The 15,776-nt window shown below is 31.2% G+C and overlaps 1 protein-coding gene across 4 annotated transcripts in view; it reads left to right on the top strand.

The window, feature by feature from the left end:
• exp (expansion) overlaps positions 1-15,776 on the top strand; it is a 179,451-nt gene that overhangs the window by 93,495 nt on the left and 70,180 nt on the right. For all 4 annotated transcript variants that reach the window (XR_011107717.1, XM_068770237.1, XM_068770238.1 and 1 more), the window contains exon 2: positions 2,475-2,622. Coding sequence is in view for 3 of the 4 variants with exons in the window: in XM_068770237.1 (XP_068626338.1) it covers positions 2,475-2,622 (148 nt within the window). In the remaining variant the exon portion in view is untranslated. The remainder of the gene's footprint in view (positions 1-2,474; positions 2,623-15,776) is intronic.

Genomic DNA, 15,776 nt, shown 5'->3' with positions numbered 1-15,776 from the left:
AGACTGGTCATGGTGGCAATCTTTGGGGAAGCTTATGTCTTGCGGTGGGTATCCATTGACTAAAAAGATGAAGATGATAACTCCAGCGGCCATTTATATACACGTATACATACATATACACGTGTATGTAGCCTGGCTCCCGTCTCTTCAACCTATTCTTATCCTGTTAGTTGAATATAAGACGATTCTCCTAAATTGAACTGGATGTTTATTTTTCTCCGAAACCATGTTAGAATAAACCATTTTTTTTTAAACTAAAAACTCTACAAGCTTTATATCTCTGTTTCTATTATATTGTAATACTTTTGAATCTCTTAAAGATAACAGAGGATTAAGACAGGAACCTAATTTAGTTTTTTTGATTAGTCTGTCAATATTAAATTAAAAAATATCCAAAATTAATACTATGATAAATTTAAACATTGTTCTTTAGCTTTTTAACTTCATTTAAATAATACAGTTAAGACTGAAACTGTTTAAATAAATAGAAGATATCTAGTAGAATCGAACTCCTACTTCCTGAATTAAATCTATAATAGACGCTATGAATAGACGAGTGACAGTACAATAAGTGCTACTAACGCTGGTGTTAGAGAACAAACAGATACAAGCAAATGCGCCACAGATCCTATCGGCATCACACTTTCTACGACAACATGCTTTGCTATAATTGGCGTTAGAGGTGCAATAGCGAACATCTCGGACGTAAACAAACCACGCAATGTATCAGATGAATGGGAGGAACCGACGGAGGAGATCGTTAGATACGGACCGCGATCCCCAATGCCGAATCCAATGCCACACATTGTTAACTCTCGGAAGGAAGCGGTGCTAACTATTGCTTTGTTGGCTTTGATATAAACGACGCATCCCACACCTGTATAGTCTTAACGTATGGAACAACGGAGAATGCTAATAATGTTTGAATATCAATTATACGCAATATTTTATTCGCTAGACAAAACTAATCTAAAAAATACAAAAGTTAAATCACTAGACAGACCACATTGGACAGAAGTGACAGCTTTAAGGTACTAGAGAGGTAACCGTAGACCAGCATGAGCAGCGTGAGATGATCTTCCAAAATGTGGGCAGACAACCTTGTTGTGATCGTCGGAAAACGCTGGATATAAACCATGATACTCTTATGATATCAATATATAGATATAGATAGTATGTCTGTATTTATATTTTAACAAGATTATTGTTTGTTATTAATTCATACTAACAGATTGAAACGCTTTCCCTTCAGACTATATACATAATCCAACCATAAATATTATTACAAGGATTTTTTTCTTAATGGTCTTTTATACAAATATTATGAGAAAGACTAAAACTCCTTCTGTCTCAAAAGGTTTCATTGTAATTAGTCATTTTATTTCGAATTCAAAAGTTCTTTATCTCATTTAAATGAATTTTTATATCATCGATTATTTTAACGTTATAACATATGTAAGCTACCACCGGCTTTAAATGCTGATCTGTTCAAAAGTGCCGGCCAGAAACTCATCATTTACTGTTTATAAAGTAACTTTAACAATGTTTGATGTATACATTGTAATATAAACCACACGAATGAATCGATAAACCATGACCCTAGCTCTTCGATCAACCAAACACTGCTGATTTTAATTTTACATTTAAAACCAATAAAAGACAAGTCTTTAATATTTTGTGAAACTTTATTATATTATATGCGTACACCCGTGAATGATTTGTTAACTTTTTGAATACAAACTTCAGGCGGAATAAGAAAACATTTGATTAATAGCGAGCGTATTTAGAACTTCAAAATGTGCATTTGGCTACAGTGCTTTGTGCAGCAATAGGGATCTCTTTACCATCCGGCTTAATTTTAAAATCAAAATAATAATTTAAGCTGCTTGATCTGAATTTCAGAAAAAAATACAATTTAAATTCATAACAGGATGAAAAATACCGAATAGAAAAGTTGTCATATTTTTTATTTTGGTGTGGACCATTTATGACTGATGATCAGACTAAGTATATATACGGGATCTCTTTATCTGAGCCTCATTAGAAAGCCAGTCGCTCAACGAACCTTGAAGAAGGCTGTGCCCAGGAATTCTTTAAAATCAAATCAAGAATGAGATAAAGAAGTTTGCAAATTAAAGTGGCAGTAGGTAGGTAAACGGGCAAAACTGAAAGCTACTGGGGCCTTAAGGTTGTGGAGTGAATACTACTAACTGGCAAGCCCAGCGTATGACGTCCACTTTCCAGGTGAACAGATGACATTGTTAAGATCGTCGAAAGAGGCCGGATGCCGGCAGCTTTTAACAGATCGATTATCCTACGACTAAAATATAAAGATAGAGAAGTACATATTATCAAATTTAAGGCTTGACTTGATTACATGGATATTCTAAATTTGATCATTTGACTTGATTTTAGATGATTTGTAAATGTCATTGAATTATATTAAAACACTAATGTTGTTTTTTTTTCAACAGCCTGGGTCCGTTTGACACGGCGACGGGTGGCGAGATGGTGTCACGGCGCCGCATTCTGTCGCGTTCACGCGATGATCTCACACAAGCATTCGCCACCCAAGTGGAGGAAGAAGAGGATGTGTGGTATCAAAAGGACAAACTTTACAAGGTACGATTTTTTATATACTACCAACATTTATTGGTAATTGTATTTGGTCTTTCAATTCGGACTTTCAATTTCACGTAAAATATTGCAAACAAAACAATTCATGTTACCGTTCGCAAGATCTTAATAACAATCTATTTACAAAGTTAAGGAAATGATTTAAAAAAAATATTCGAAATAAAATTTTTGTAATGTTATTAGCAGACTTCGCTCTTCAGTTAAGGTTTTTGCAAAACTGACACATAATTGGTAATCGAATGTATTTCCGCCTTTGTATTGATTAGCCATGATTGCTCTAGAAAAATTAAAAGGTTCCTAAGGGATCCCACAAGCTTAGTAACTGTAGAAGGTGCAAGTTAAATTCCTTAAGCGCTGTGCCTCACTAAAACTGATAAAGCCTTAAATGTCAACACGAAAACTACATTAATCCATACAAAAAAAATCACAGCAAATTAAACAATGTTTTGGTATAGAAACTTTCTCACATATATTTTTAATTGTATTCTATGAAATAAAAAAGAATACATTATTATTTGAATACCAACACAAAACACCAGCACAAAGATGTTATTGTCTCAGCTCTATTCTTTGGTACGAACAAATCGATGTTTTAACAAACCAATGAAGCATTAATAGGCTCGTATAACGCCCAATCAGTCCGAAACTTTCTACACATCAATCACGAGGTCGCGGTGCCGCTGGTAGCAATGTTCACGCCTGAGCTCGCACAGATACAGTAATAATAGAGACAACGACTTCCATTGCACGAGAGAAACCGTTCTGTTATGTCATGTAGTAGACAAAATAAATTAACGATTTAAATTAGTTATATTTTTAAACATGCGCGAAAGTCGAAATTAACTTCAAACAAAGTAAAAAAATAAATTATTATAACTAACAATAGTAGCTTATATTAATACATAGTATTTATTTATCTAGTCATTCTCTCGTCTTATTTGTTTCTACTAAAGGTTGATTACGTCTTGAAAAGCCTTAACGGAATCGAGGACAATCTGGTTTAATGTCTTTCTAATCACTCATTAAGTTTAATAATAAAAGCAAAATTCACATTACAATGATGAAAATAAATAAAACATCGAAAGTAAAATTTATAAGAGGTTTATTTGTTATAAAGATATTCCGAAAATCTTTGTATGTATGTAATAATAGGTTTTTTTTTGGTTAAATAAAATAATTATTGTAATACAACAATAAAAATCATAAAATGACGTGGTGCCGTCACCTAAATTAAAATATTTACAAATGCTAGACTAAAAATATACGCAAAAAATCTTTTACTTTACTGTATGATTCGAAAGTATCATGTTAAATCTTACTTTATGTATTGTTATTTGCCCCACATTTAAAGCATTATTCGGGGATAAATAACATTTAGCTGTAAAATATATTTTTTCTGTTTATCTATAATATATATCTTAATTTCTCTCCTTCAAATATATCATGTCTTCTAGGATTTCTTTTTGGAAGTGCGCAGCAAATGTTCATCGATGAAAATGCTCATCGATTTTTTCCTTAAACCTTTAAATATGTTTTTTTTTTCAATTTTAAAATATTTGTTCATTTTTGGAGACTGGTTTTATTTATTTTTTTGTTACATGTTTGTTAAGATATATATCAATAATCATTGTAATTTTAAAGAAAAACTAACCTATCTAAACAAGTTAAAGGCTTGCGAAATTTGTGTAATTATAGGATCATATAATATTTTATATAATTATTAGGAATCATAATATTTTTTTAATAGAACCATAACGGCTAACATGTTTCGACATTTACGCCTCTATGAATATTTATATCATAACATGATATCGTTTAGGTGTGGGTAATCCGATCAAAGTTTATGTTATACAGTTAAACATTTTGTTTTCTTTCGATTTCCTTTGTCAGACATAACTGTAGTGGTTATGTTTTTGTACCAGTTTCCATGAAGTACGTGGGAACTAGCAGCATTAAGCGCCATTTGTCCACTTTATGCTGCATTTACTTTTTACATGCTTCATCGCTATTAACATCGCAGCCATAGAATGCGATATCTTCATTAACGGTACTTGAAATAATAAACCATTAAGAAGTCATTTGACTTATTAATTTAGGACTCTCAAGGATACAGCACTACTAAACCTTGCAATAAAATTTAAATCATGTGAAATCTTTTAATATAGTATAGCCAACCATTGAATAGCACTGCGGACAACTCAAGACCCGGTCATTGTAGCATTCTTAATTAGAAGTCTATGCCTTGCAGTGAAGATCTATTATCTCACATAATAATGATAACAGAAAAGCTATAATAATGGTTGTTTCTACCCATTCATTCACTGTAAAACATAGGTCTTGTCAAATAAAATTGTTTTAAATGTGTTTCGAGTTCCTGGTCATGTTTTTCGATTCATAAGGTATTACAAATGTTTAGTATTAGAGATATTAAGGAAAAATGTCGTTCGTCACGCTTGTTATTTGCGGATTCATTATAAAAGAAAGCTAGTTTTGTTTTCCATATATTCGTTAAAAATGAGAAAGGTTTTAATAAAAATAAAAAAATGACCTGACCGTATGATAATTTAAAATAAAACACTTTTCCCTTCCAAACTAAAACCGCAGAGTATATTTAAAAGCACGTCTCATGTTGTCAAACATTTGACAGTAATCAAAACCGAAAATATGCGTGTTACAATGTACCGCGCTGTCGCATTGGCCTGTGCCAATAACATTAGAAAGTTTGATATTAGTCGAAATAACTACTTTGTGATTTTTACATGTCACAATAGATCTTTTTAAAAATGTTATTTAAAGGTTAAGAGATGTATGTTACATTAATGTAATACTAATCAGCGAAGGTTGAACGAACAATAGACGAAAACCTTTTGATTTTATTTGCGATTTTCGTTGCCGGCAATCAATGGTGGCTCGCTCTGACCCATTGATCTCGATCGTGACCGACGGACAACAATGGTCTTGTTACGGCACCGCAAATTGTCCGGAAAACATCTTATCTGGACAGTTAAATGTTTGACCTCAGCTTTAAAACAATGTCACAAACACAAAATTTTTTTTTTTAAATACCCATGTAAATTTTATAAATTTTCTACTAATACTCTACCGTCTAATAAATAAAATTTTATTGCGTCACTAAATGCAAAACTCGAAACGACGCTACCAATTTGGCAAATTTAATTTTATATTTTCGTTAATGCTCGCGAAAGTTCGTCTGAAAAGAAAAAATTGAAAATCTGCAAAGGAAATAAACATGAAGATAAAATTTATTCCATCAACATTGAAAATTTGAACAGAACTCCTATTGATTGTCAACTTCTTTTAAACTTTTTTTATTTTTGACTCTGCTCTGCTTCGCAATGTGTTATAATTGTGAAGAAAAAACAAAAAGAAACTCCACAACAATAGTGAAAACAACATGTGAATACTATAATCACTTTTAAAAACATTTAATTTCATCTATTGAACTGCGAAAGTTTAAAAAATTATAGCGGTGGGTTAGTTTGTTTCTTAAAAACAGGAAGTAAAAATGACGATGTAATACCGGTAATCAATTTACTTTTTCATAGTTTTCAATGTCTAAATTAATTTTCAAAAATTTTTCAACGTTCATTGCAACTTACCAGAATGATAAAACGATTTCTTTGAAGTTATCATAACGAATTATTAATACGTGCCAAATTTCAGAACATAAGAAAAATCAGTGTCATAAATCATCAGGGGCGTTGATCTTGGCGTGACAATGGCTGTCCAAGAAACGGCTTTAGCCAGATTGCATCCAGCGTTCATTTAAAATTAATTTTCACGAGTAATCTTTTCAAATCGAGAAGCTTCATTTATAATGCGATCGGGGAGTTATCTTAAAATACTCAACTCCTTTACCGTGATTGGTTATGACGTTTTATAATTTGCAAAATTTGTAGATATATCTCATTTTGAATTTTAATTTATTTAGATTATCATTTCAAACATATACACTAATATTACATATTACATTCAAAATTTTAAAAATCTATTTTTTGTCAAACTGATAAAAAAAACAAGTCGTTTAAGCTTTTTGTTGGCTTTTCTCAGATAAGGGTGCTTTTATAATACTAGTTAGTAGTTTTAAAATAAAATATTCCACTATAAGGAATAAGAATACTTAGATTCTAGTTTCTAGCGAATTGGATTTTTCTGGCATTCTTTACATGAGGTACATAAGCGGTAAATGATCCATGCGATTAATTATATAAATAAATAAATAAACGTTTGCTGCATAAATTTTATTTATTGACTAGATTATTAAATCAAATAAAACAAACTTAATTTTTCTAGTTAGCTGTAAAGTTTTTTCTTTTATAACTGTAGTGCTGTTGTTATACATAAACACCTCATCTTAAATATTAAAAGACGAATATGAAAAAGAAAGACGAATTAAATGTAATCGTAAGATATATATAAAACTTAAACAATGTTATTTGGCTAATTTATAAATATTTTATTCGCTAGCGTACTATGACAATTATAGCAAAAGATTTATGTCTGAATGTGCGTGTACATGAGATAGCGAGAGAAAATTAGAAAAAGAGAGAAAATTCAGATTTGTGACGTAACATAACAGTTTTTTGTGAAAGCCAAGCAAACATGGGCAATAGAAATAACACGAAAGTAATCGTGAACACAGCCTTGTGCGTAAGAACCAACCACGCAATCCTATTCAAGTACACATTAGAAATGTTGTCAAAACTGATTAATGCACATTCGGCCTTTATTAAATCACAAGAGCATTAGTAATTTAAAAACAGTCACGACCACATCTGCAAACTTGCATATCACGGACTTAAAGTAGATCTTAAATGATTTCACAAGCAGGTTGAAGATTAAATTCCGAGGTTAAATGTTATACATGGAATTATTTTTTGATTATAATTGGTTTATTCGAAACTCTAATTTATTACATATAGTAAATTCTTGCAAAACTAATTAAAGACATACTGTATAAATATATGTATATATATACATACTTATAAGACATGTTCAATATCAAATTTTAATATACCTTAGCACTTCTATGCGACCAACACCATGGAGAAATTAAATCGCTCAAGATTATTTCATATGGGACGATAATTGTAAATAGTTCATTTTAATGTGTAAATTAAAAATATGCAGTATTTAAAAATAAATAATTTGTTATGGATTTTAAAAATTTACATAAAACACTTTAAAAAGCGAATCCAGCCTATCTTGACCTTTAGTTCAATTAGTTTGTGCCATTTTCGGTGTGCCAAATCAAATAGTCGGTGATATATCAAATTTATCATGATGCTTATAGTCAACGGCGATGTAAGACGCGAAATTATACAACCGTGTCCTTAATACGCGATCGGCTCGCCGTTTGGTTCACGCACCGAAATGTTGCAAGTGGTTACCCGACACCGGCTGTCGCAATGCATACACCTGTCCGCCGTCTTAACCACAAAGTACACCAGATTTTTTCCTAGTATGCTTCTACATTTATGGATTTTTTTTACGATTTTATACATATTAATTTGTGAAAGCTTAAAAAGGAGGAATGGTTACCTCATTTGGTGATTAATGTATAATTGAACCTATGTAAAAATAATTAGTTTCAAAAATAGTTCATGATAATTAATATAGAAATACGATGCGTTTTCTAAATTAAAATAACTACATAATAATAATATTTATTTTTTACTACCTGACCTTGCAGAATGCCAAAAGTTATTGGCCAGTCGCGTTTTAATATGTAGTAATACGAATTTTAAAAACGCCTTTTCGTACTATATCATCATTGTGGTTTTTAATATTTCTGAAACCATAACTAACCAATGACTATTCTCATCTTTATTATATAGATATAATAAAAACTTATTACAGATAAAAATATACATTTACGTGAAAATTTAGCACTAAAAATCTCTAGGATACGATATTTATTAACAAAGTAATTAACTACGTACACGAAACAACGTAACATTGTTACTTCACGAGTGTTAAAAGTGAAACTTATTTGCTTGCCGGAAAGTTTTTTTTTATAAAAGTGAAGGCCGTTTATTAAAGGACATGTGCAATAAGTTTTTACTTTATTATTAAGATTTAAATGGCAATAAACTAAATCCGGCTATATCTTAAATTTACGCCTTTAAATACATCTGCGAAATGTTCCTTGTATAATATATTATGTACTATATCAGAGGTATACATTGCCTTGTTGTACGTATTTGATACGCTGATATATTTTATCTCTTTAATATGTTTTTTGTATGAAAACAAAACCTTATACAACATAGTTTTACATTTTTGATCATATCTTTATTGCTGAAGGTTGCACCCTTCCTGGAAAGCTGTCATTAAACCAGCCTCCACAGGTCTCTATGAACTGCTTTCCCGAGAAACCTTCCATCGAGTTGGTGTATTCCTACGATAACTAGCTTATCGAGACTCTCTTGTTGTCTCCGAGCTATGTGGCTGAAAATTAAAAAACGTAGCAATACCCACTATTTACTTTATGCACAGCATATGTGTATAATGTACACATATTTAAAGAGTTATGTTTTTGTTCTTTTTTTAATAATGTTATGTAAGGACCGATAACCTTCCGATCTAAAACGTCAAAATACGATATATGCAGGCTGTTTCTCACCCATCCAATTCATGATACATAGCTTCATGTCGTTCTATGGCCTAAATGATGATGACGATCCATTTTAGATTAAATTTTTAAGCTATATTTTATACAAAGTTAAAGACTGTACCGGACTCGAGACTGTATATTGAACGACAACAATGATTCAATATTTTACACGAATACTATGGTATATCTGCCTGAGCCATAACTGCAATTTCACATGTTTATTATTGGTTTTCTTTTTCATTTACTCACTGTTATAGACAATAGCTAAATCAGTAGTAAAATGTTAACAAAGGTATTCTTAGAAGTTGTTCTTGAAAGCCTGGGACTATTTGTGCAAAACGTTTTAAGTTGCAGTTTAAAGACGATTTCGTTGGGAGAAATTATTTAATTCTCAAGACGTAGAAAGTATTGCTTTTTAAGATTTTATGCTGTGACTCATTAAAGTGAATAAACATTATCTGATAAACATCTATCTAGTAGATGGATGATAAATAAAATTGTTTTTTTATTTTGAATGACATATACGTAGAGCTAAAAAACTGTTATTATAAACCAAATTATAATTCGATTTAAATAAAAGAAAAAATGGCATAGCATTGAACAATAATAAGTATTGGCGGTGAGTGATCAATATTAAAAACGTGTTAGAATGATCAAAACATGAAGAATCTAACAATGACATCAAACGTAAATCTTGGAAATGACTTATTGAGGTTTTATTGTCGCAATCGACTATTAAAAGTTTAAATTATGAATTGTATTTAACATGAACGTCAAATTTGAAAGGCAATGAATTATTTATGTAAATTTAAATTTATAAACTTTATTATAATATTACAATGAAGCATTCAAAAATTCTTCACATTTTGTCAAGGACATCTACCGGTGACATCACGTGGTTAACGTGAAACTTACGCGTGAATATAACGCAAAGTTTATTACTTAGTTTGGTCTTATATAAGTATTTTCTAAAGAACATACTGTATTAAACCTTGTTCACACCTCTAGTTTTGACATAATACAATTTTCGCATGAAAACTCTAAATGCAATGTTATTTGTATCGATTTTAACGACCGAATGATTCATCGACTCATATACAATAAAGAAGTATAACTACTTCAATAACATATATATTGTAATGGTGATAGGTGTAAAACTTTACAGATGTAAATGTATAGCTTATTTTTTAGCAATAAATCTTTAAAGCTTGTGCTTATTTCTAATCCTCATGTGTAAAGTGTTACACATGAGGATTGGAAAGTTGAAATATGTTACATTAATTCATTTTTTCTTATTATATTATTGTAGTAATCCGAATTTTGAAAAAGGTTTTTTTACTATATCATTACGTTATTTAATATATCAGAAACCATTAATTTGTAAATAGGGTGAAGCATGCATTTATTGTCAGCAAATGGAGTACGCATTCAACTCTTTGAAGCTTTTATGTCTATTTACAATCACTCTGTATTATACTCAGAATATTTAGTTGGTTTTCGAATAAAATCGATTAGGAATCGATTGTCCTTAATTTTCGATTTCCATTTTATTTCGACCGGTACTTGTTTATACAATGATTGGCATAATAAAGACTAATTCAGAAAAGGAATATAATTACGCTATTAGGTTTATAACAAGCAACAATTCAAACTTAGAACTGTTATTTTTAATACGTTCACCTCATTATAATATATTTGTTCCGTATCAATACAAATAGAGCTTTAATGTATTTATTATAGGGCACAGAATTGTATGTATTAGCATACAGGGACAAGTGTGACGTGATCGTGTCGCAGGTCAATATTTGACATTTAAGAAGCAAAATTTTATTACGTAATATCTATCTAAGGTTGGAATTGCTTACGAAAGGCTACAGTTGTCACTCTTTATGCCGGCAATAATGGTATTTAGTTGTGTGTAACGTAATTGCACGTTAGTAAAGGTCGCGTATTCTAATGACATGTAGGCTGTAATAGACATTAGATGAATCTATGCTATATCCAGGTCGTTGATTTGTAATTAGCGAAATGTCATTGACAAGGATTGATACTGATGAATCTAACGTTGGGTCTTAATTCCACTAAAATAAATTACTTTGATCTCAACTCTTGATAGCGTCTAGAATGAAACAGGCAACTGTATAGGCCACCATATGGTCTAACATAAACATTATCATCTTTCGCTTTAAGAGTGTTCTAGTGATTTTTAGGATATTGAAACATCATCTCAAATGCCATGTCAACACAGTGATAACAACTTTGTACTACAAAGTTCCGTGTACTACTAAAGTGTGGATTAGTAGTATCACTTAAAACTCCGACTGAGTTTGTGAGGTCTTCTTAGATTGAGACGTGTACTTGGTAGACTACAATTTTATTTTAGGTTGAAGGTCATAACAAAATAGCTCAATTAGATTCTACCTTGTATGAAATTCAGCTATTTTGGCATTATTTTAATCAGTTTTATGGCACTTGTGTACTTTAATCATTATTAATCAAAGGCAATACTTAATAAATAAAATATTAAAAGAAGAAACTACTTTTACTTGCACAGTTCCCCTTGAAATTTGAATACTTGACGTTCCCCTCTGGGTGACCTTAATTATATGGGAACAGATGTTCGACTTGTCCTTGTAAAACGTTCGAAAAGCCTCCCTACATCCGGCTTACTACTTTTAAAATAACTTATGCAGCGGGAGTCCAATTAGTTTTGTTTAAACCGTGTCGTTCTTTATCTTTCTTTATAAACAATCTATACAGGTTGATTGATATAAAATCTTTAAGTGTAGAATGTATAACATATTTGCTGTCGATTAATGCATAGTACACCCTATCCAAAAATGGTTTTAGAATTAAAAAATAACGTATTTACAATGTAGTTAGACAAAGCATGTTCTTATTTTTTTACTTCATAATAAAAGGCTTTGTACTTTCAGAAATTTGTCCTCTCGCATTCCAATAAAAATAATAAATAATGCAAACGTTTGACTTTATACAATTTGATTGAAATTGGAGTAAAAACCTTTATACTTTTTGCTTAAAAATAGGCTAAATGTACTAATGTACTAATAAGTAAATAGGTACATACCATTTACCCATTGAAGTCTATTTTTAAGTAGGAACCTTATGAAGACGACCTCTTTTTGTATTTCTCCTTCATCTTTGACTATATTAAATAGAATATTCTGATGCAAATGGTTCACAATTTATTCTCTTTGGACAAAAATCATCGGCAAATCTGACATATTGATAAATGAATACTTGAATGCAGCGAATCCTTTATCATTTTTTATTCCGATTTGCTCTTTGTCAATATTTCCTTCGCAATGATTTGCTATTTTATTGACTGGCACAACTTAAAGGTGTTGATTGAATCCCTCGTCGATAACAGTTAATAAATTTTTATAATGCAATTTATAATTGCTTACTTGCATCTAACAGTATTTTTGTAGTTTGCAACAGTACGTTTTACATTGTATCCAGACGTTGATTCACAAAGTAATATTTAACATTACGTAAATTTCCTTTAGATTCGCTAACACCATTTTCTTCGCATAAAATGAACACTAACTATTCTCTTTGCAAATCTTCTTGTCAAAAGTTTGTACAGATAATATATATTTATAAAATTCTCTAACAATGATGTGTTGCAAAAATTTTATTATTGAAGACATCTATTATTTATTGACGATTTCGATTCGACTGACGTCGAAATTTTATTTTTACTGTTTTTTTACAGTTAGAGATGTATAAGAAACTCATTACTTAGTGTAATAAATAAAACTGTTATAAACAGAAATTCCACTGTATCCTGTTTTGTGTACCCAATAAATAAATAACAAAACCTTAATACCAGCTTGCAGAGCCGTTTCATCATCGCTATATCAGCCGATAGACTTCTACTTCAAAGTAGTTTCACGCGGCCAGAAACCAGCGACTTCCTGCTGCCTTAAATATGTTGTCGATTGATTTAATACAGGAACCTATCCTCACCCCTACTATGATGCCATGTTTGCATTACTAATTAACATTTAACTGTCACGTTTGCTAGTCGTCGAAATTATGTAAGATAACTCGACGGCCTTCATTTACACCTTTCATTAAAATAACATTGGCCATTTGACATTCGTATCACGTCGCCCTGTTTTATTTTAAAATTAAAATATTTGTTAATTACAATATTAAAAAAATATCTGAACGACAGTTTTGTCATTATAATGTAATGAAGTGCGATCGCAAGTTGCGGGTACCATTCCCTGGATATAGTCTTGTACATGTTAATAGTATTGCCACTGCTCACAAACAAGTGTCAAGACAATGGACAACGGCGTCCTCTGCGTATCATAATACTACACTGCGATCGCCAACCCCTCTGCCAAGCGTGTATACCCACCATAGATATCTTTTGGGGAGGGCGTATGCCTTTAAGAGGGAATGTATTTGCTGACAACGACTGTGATGTGACAGGAAGTAATTCAGATTTTTTTTTATAAATTTAAAATTAATGCAAATACATTTTGTTATATCCGCTTATTTTGCTACAACATTATAATAAGAATAAGAAGTCATTGTAGTAACATAGTTCCATAATAGGTTGTAAGATCTTGAAAACACTGAAAACGCACTGTCAATTGCTTTTATATAACGGGTTGCATAGTATCAGCATCACTTCAGAATCGACCTTTATTTGCAATTTTTTGTAAGGAAAAATCATTGCCTTATAAAGTCATTATTCGCTCGCTGCGTCTCTGATGTTTTCAGTTTCACTTTTTAGTATATCGTAAGTGAAAGTTGATTTAAAGTTTCAACTTTTCCTTTTATCGCAGGCTATAAAATAAAATACATTTTTAACGAAATAAATTTTAATTTTCTTAAATATATACACATAGATACCTAATAAATAATAATTAACATGTTAAATAATCATTAAATAATAAAAAGATTTATGTGTGTTTTAAAACACCTTCTATTTAAGTATCGACTTAAAATCCGTTGGTTCATCTTTGGGCACATCTTCGTTGCTTAACGTTACGTAACATCTGTAAAGGCAATGCGGTATTACGTCGGTAAGAACAAACTTCTTGCGCAAATATATTTCTGTTTCTGCTGGAATAACTTGTTTAAAGCAAAATTACTAATTTACAAGTAAAAAGAGGATACGTTAGTGAAAAAAATATGTGTTAATGTTATTTAATAACTGTGTTAGTCTACTGACCTAATAACCTGAAAACCTAATAGTTAGAATTACGAATTTGACTCCCGGCAGGCATATTATTTGCCTAAATTCATCCTTAAAATCATCCATACTAGTAACAAAAAGTCTTGTTAAACATTTTTGTGAAAACCGGTATGTTCCGAATATATGACTATTTCGTAATTTCTTCATCCACCAATCTACACTTCACGACGTGCTACGACTTGTACAGTCTCCCGAATAAAAACATGTGAAAAAATTTAAACAAACTAAGTATTAAAACATAAAACTTTTGAACCGGTGGTTAACTTAGTTAATACTTAGTTTATGAAGAGATGGCGGTCTAGTTTTTAAGATTATCGGAACTCAACCGTGTTTCATGGGTCGTTGGTCAATCGTATTTGGTATTAAGACAATTTAGACAATTCTAAAACACCGATTGTTATGTCTACTAGAATAAAGATAATTTTGGCTTTAAATTACGTAAATGATAAGCTTTATTTATTTTTATTTACGACTGCAATGGTTTTTGCTGTCTACTGCCCACTTTGCTAAATTAGTGAAAGCCTTCTCTTCCCACATTGCGATTAGAATTACGTCGTTATTAGCTAAGACATAGACCAGAGTTCCCAGTAGGCTGAGAATTTTCCTACTATATTTCTAATCTCTATGTTTTAAAGTTCCGGAGATATCGTGATGAATCAGTACATAAATGGATATTAAGTTGGCAAATACAGTAGACCGATAAATTCAAGCAGAAAAAATCTGCAAGAACAGACAGTAAACAGTTAATAATTTTAATAAGTAGCATTGCCTTTTTATAAGATATCGCATACATTAATTGACAGCGAAAAAGCTATACATTGCAAATTTACCTCTTTATACACTTTATCGCATTTATTCCTATAATCAATCAACCAGTATAGATAAAGAAATTTAAAATTAATAATAAATTAGGTGTATGAAAACAGCACTAAACGTCCTTGTGTATCAAAATCTAAACGCAGTCCGCTTCTGACCTGGAGACTCCGAGGCGAGCGGGTGAGCAGGAAGCGAACAACTTTCTATTTTACCCACCTGTCTGGTCCTGCAGCTTTGCAATTCCTTCGATCCTATTTTAGAAAAATCAATCTTCGTACTATTTCATATTAGGTTCGTTTTGCCTTACATTGATTGCGAAGTTATAGAATGCAATACGGTCGAGTCTATGCTTCATTTAAATTCTTGTTTTTTCTGCGCTATAGGCGGAATCGTGACACAGTGCCAAGGAAAACGGAGAGTAGCCGTTTTATTTACGAGTAATAAAGT

This window comes from Battus philenor, unplaced genomic scaffold (assembly GCF_028537555.1).
Source record: "Battus philenor isolate CCGP_79_NKW_IND1 unplaced genomic scaffold, ilBatPhil1.0.hap1 SCAF_3, whole genome shotgun sequence".
NCBI classification, from domain to species: Eukaryota; Metazoa; Arthropoda; class Insecta; order Lepidoptera; family Papilionidae; genus Battus; species Battus philenor.
This window is presented reverse-complemented; position numbering and strand designations above follow the sequence as displayed.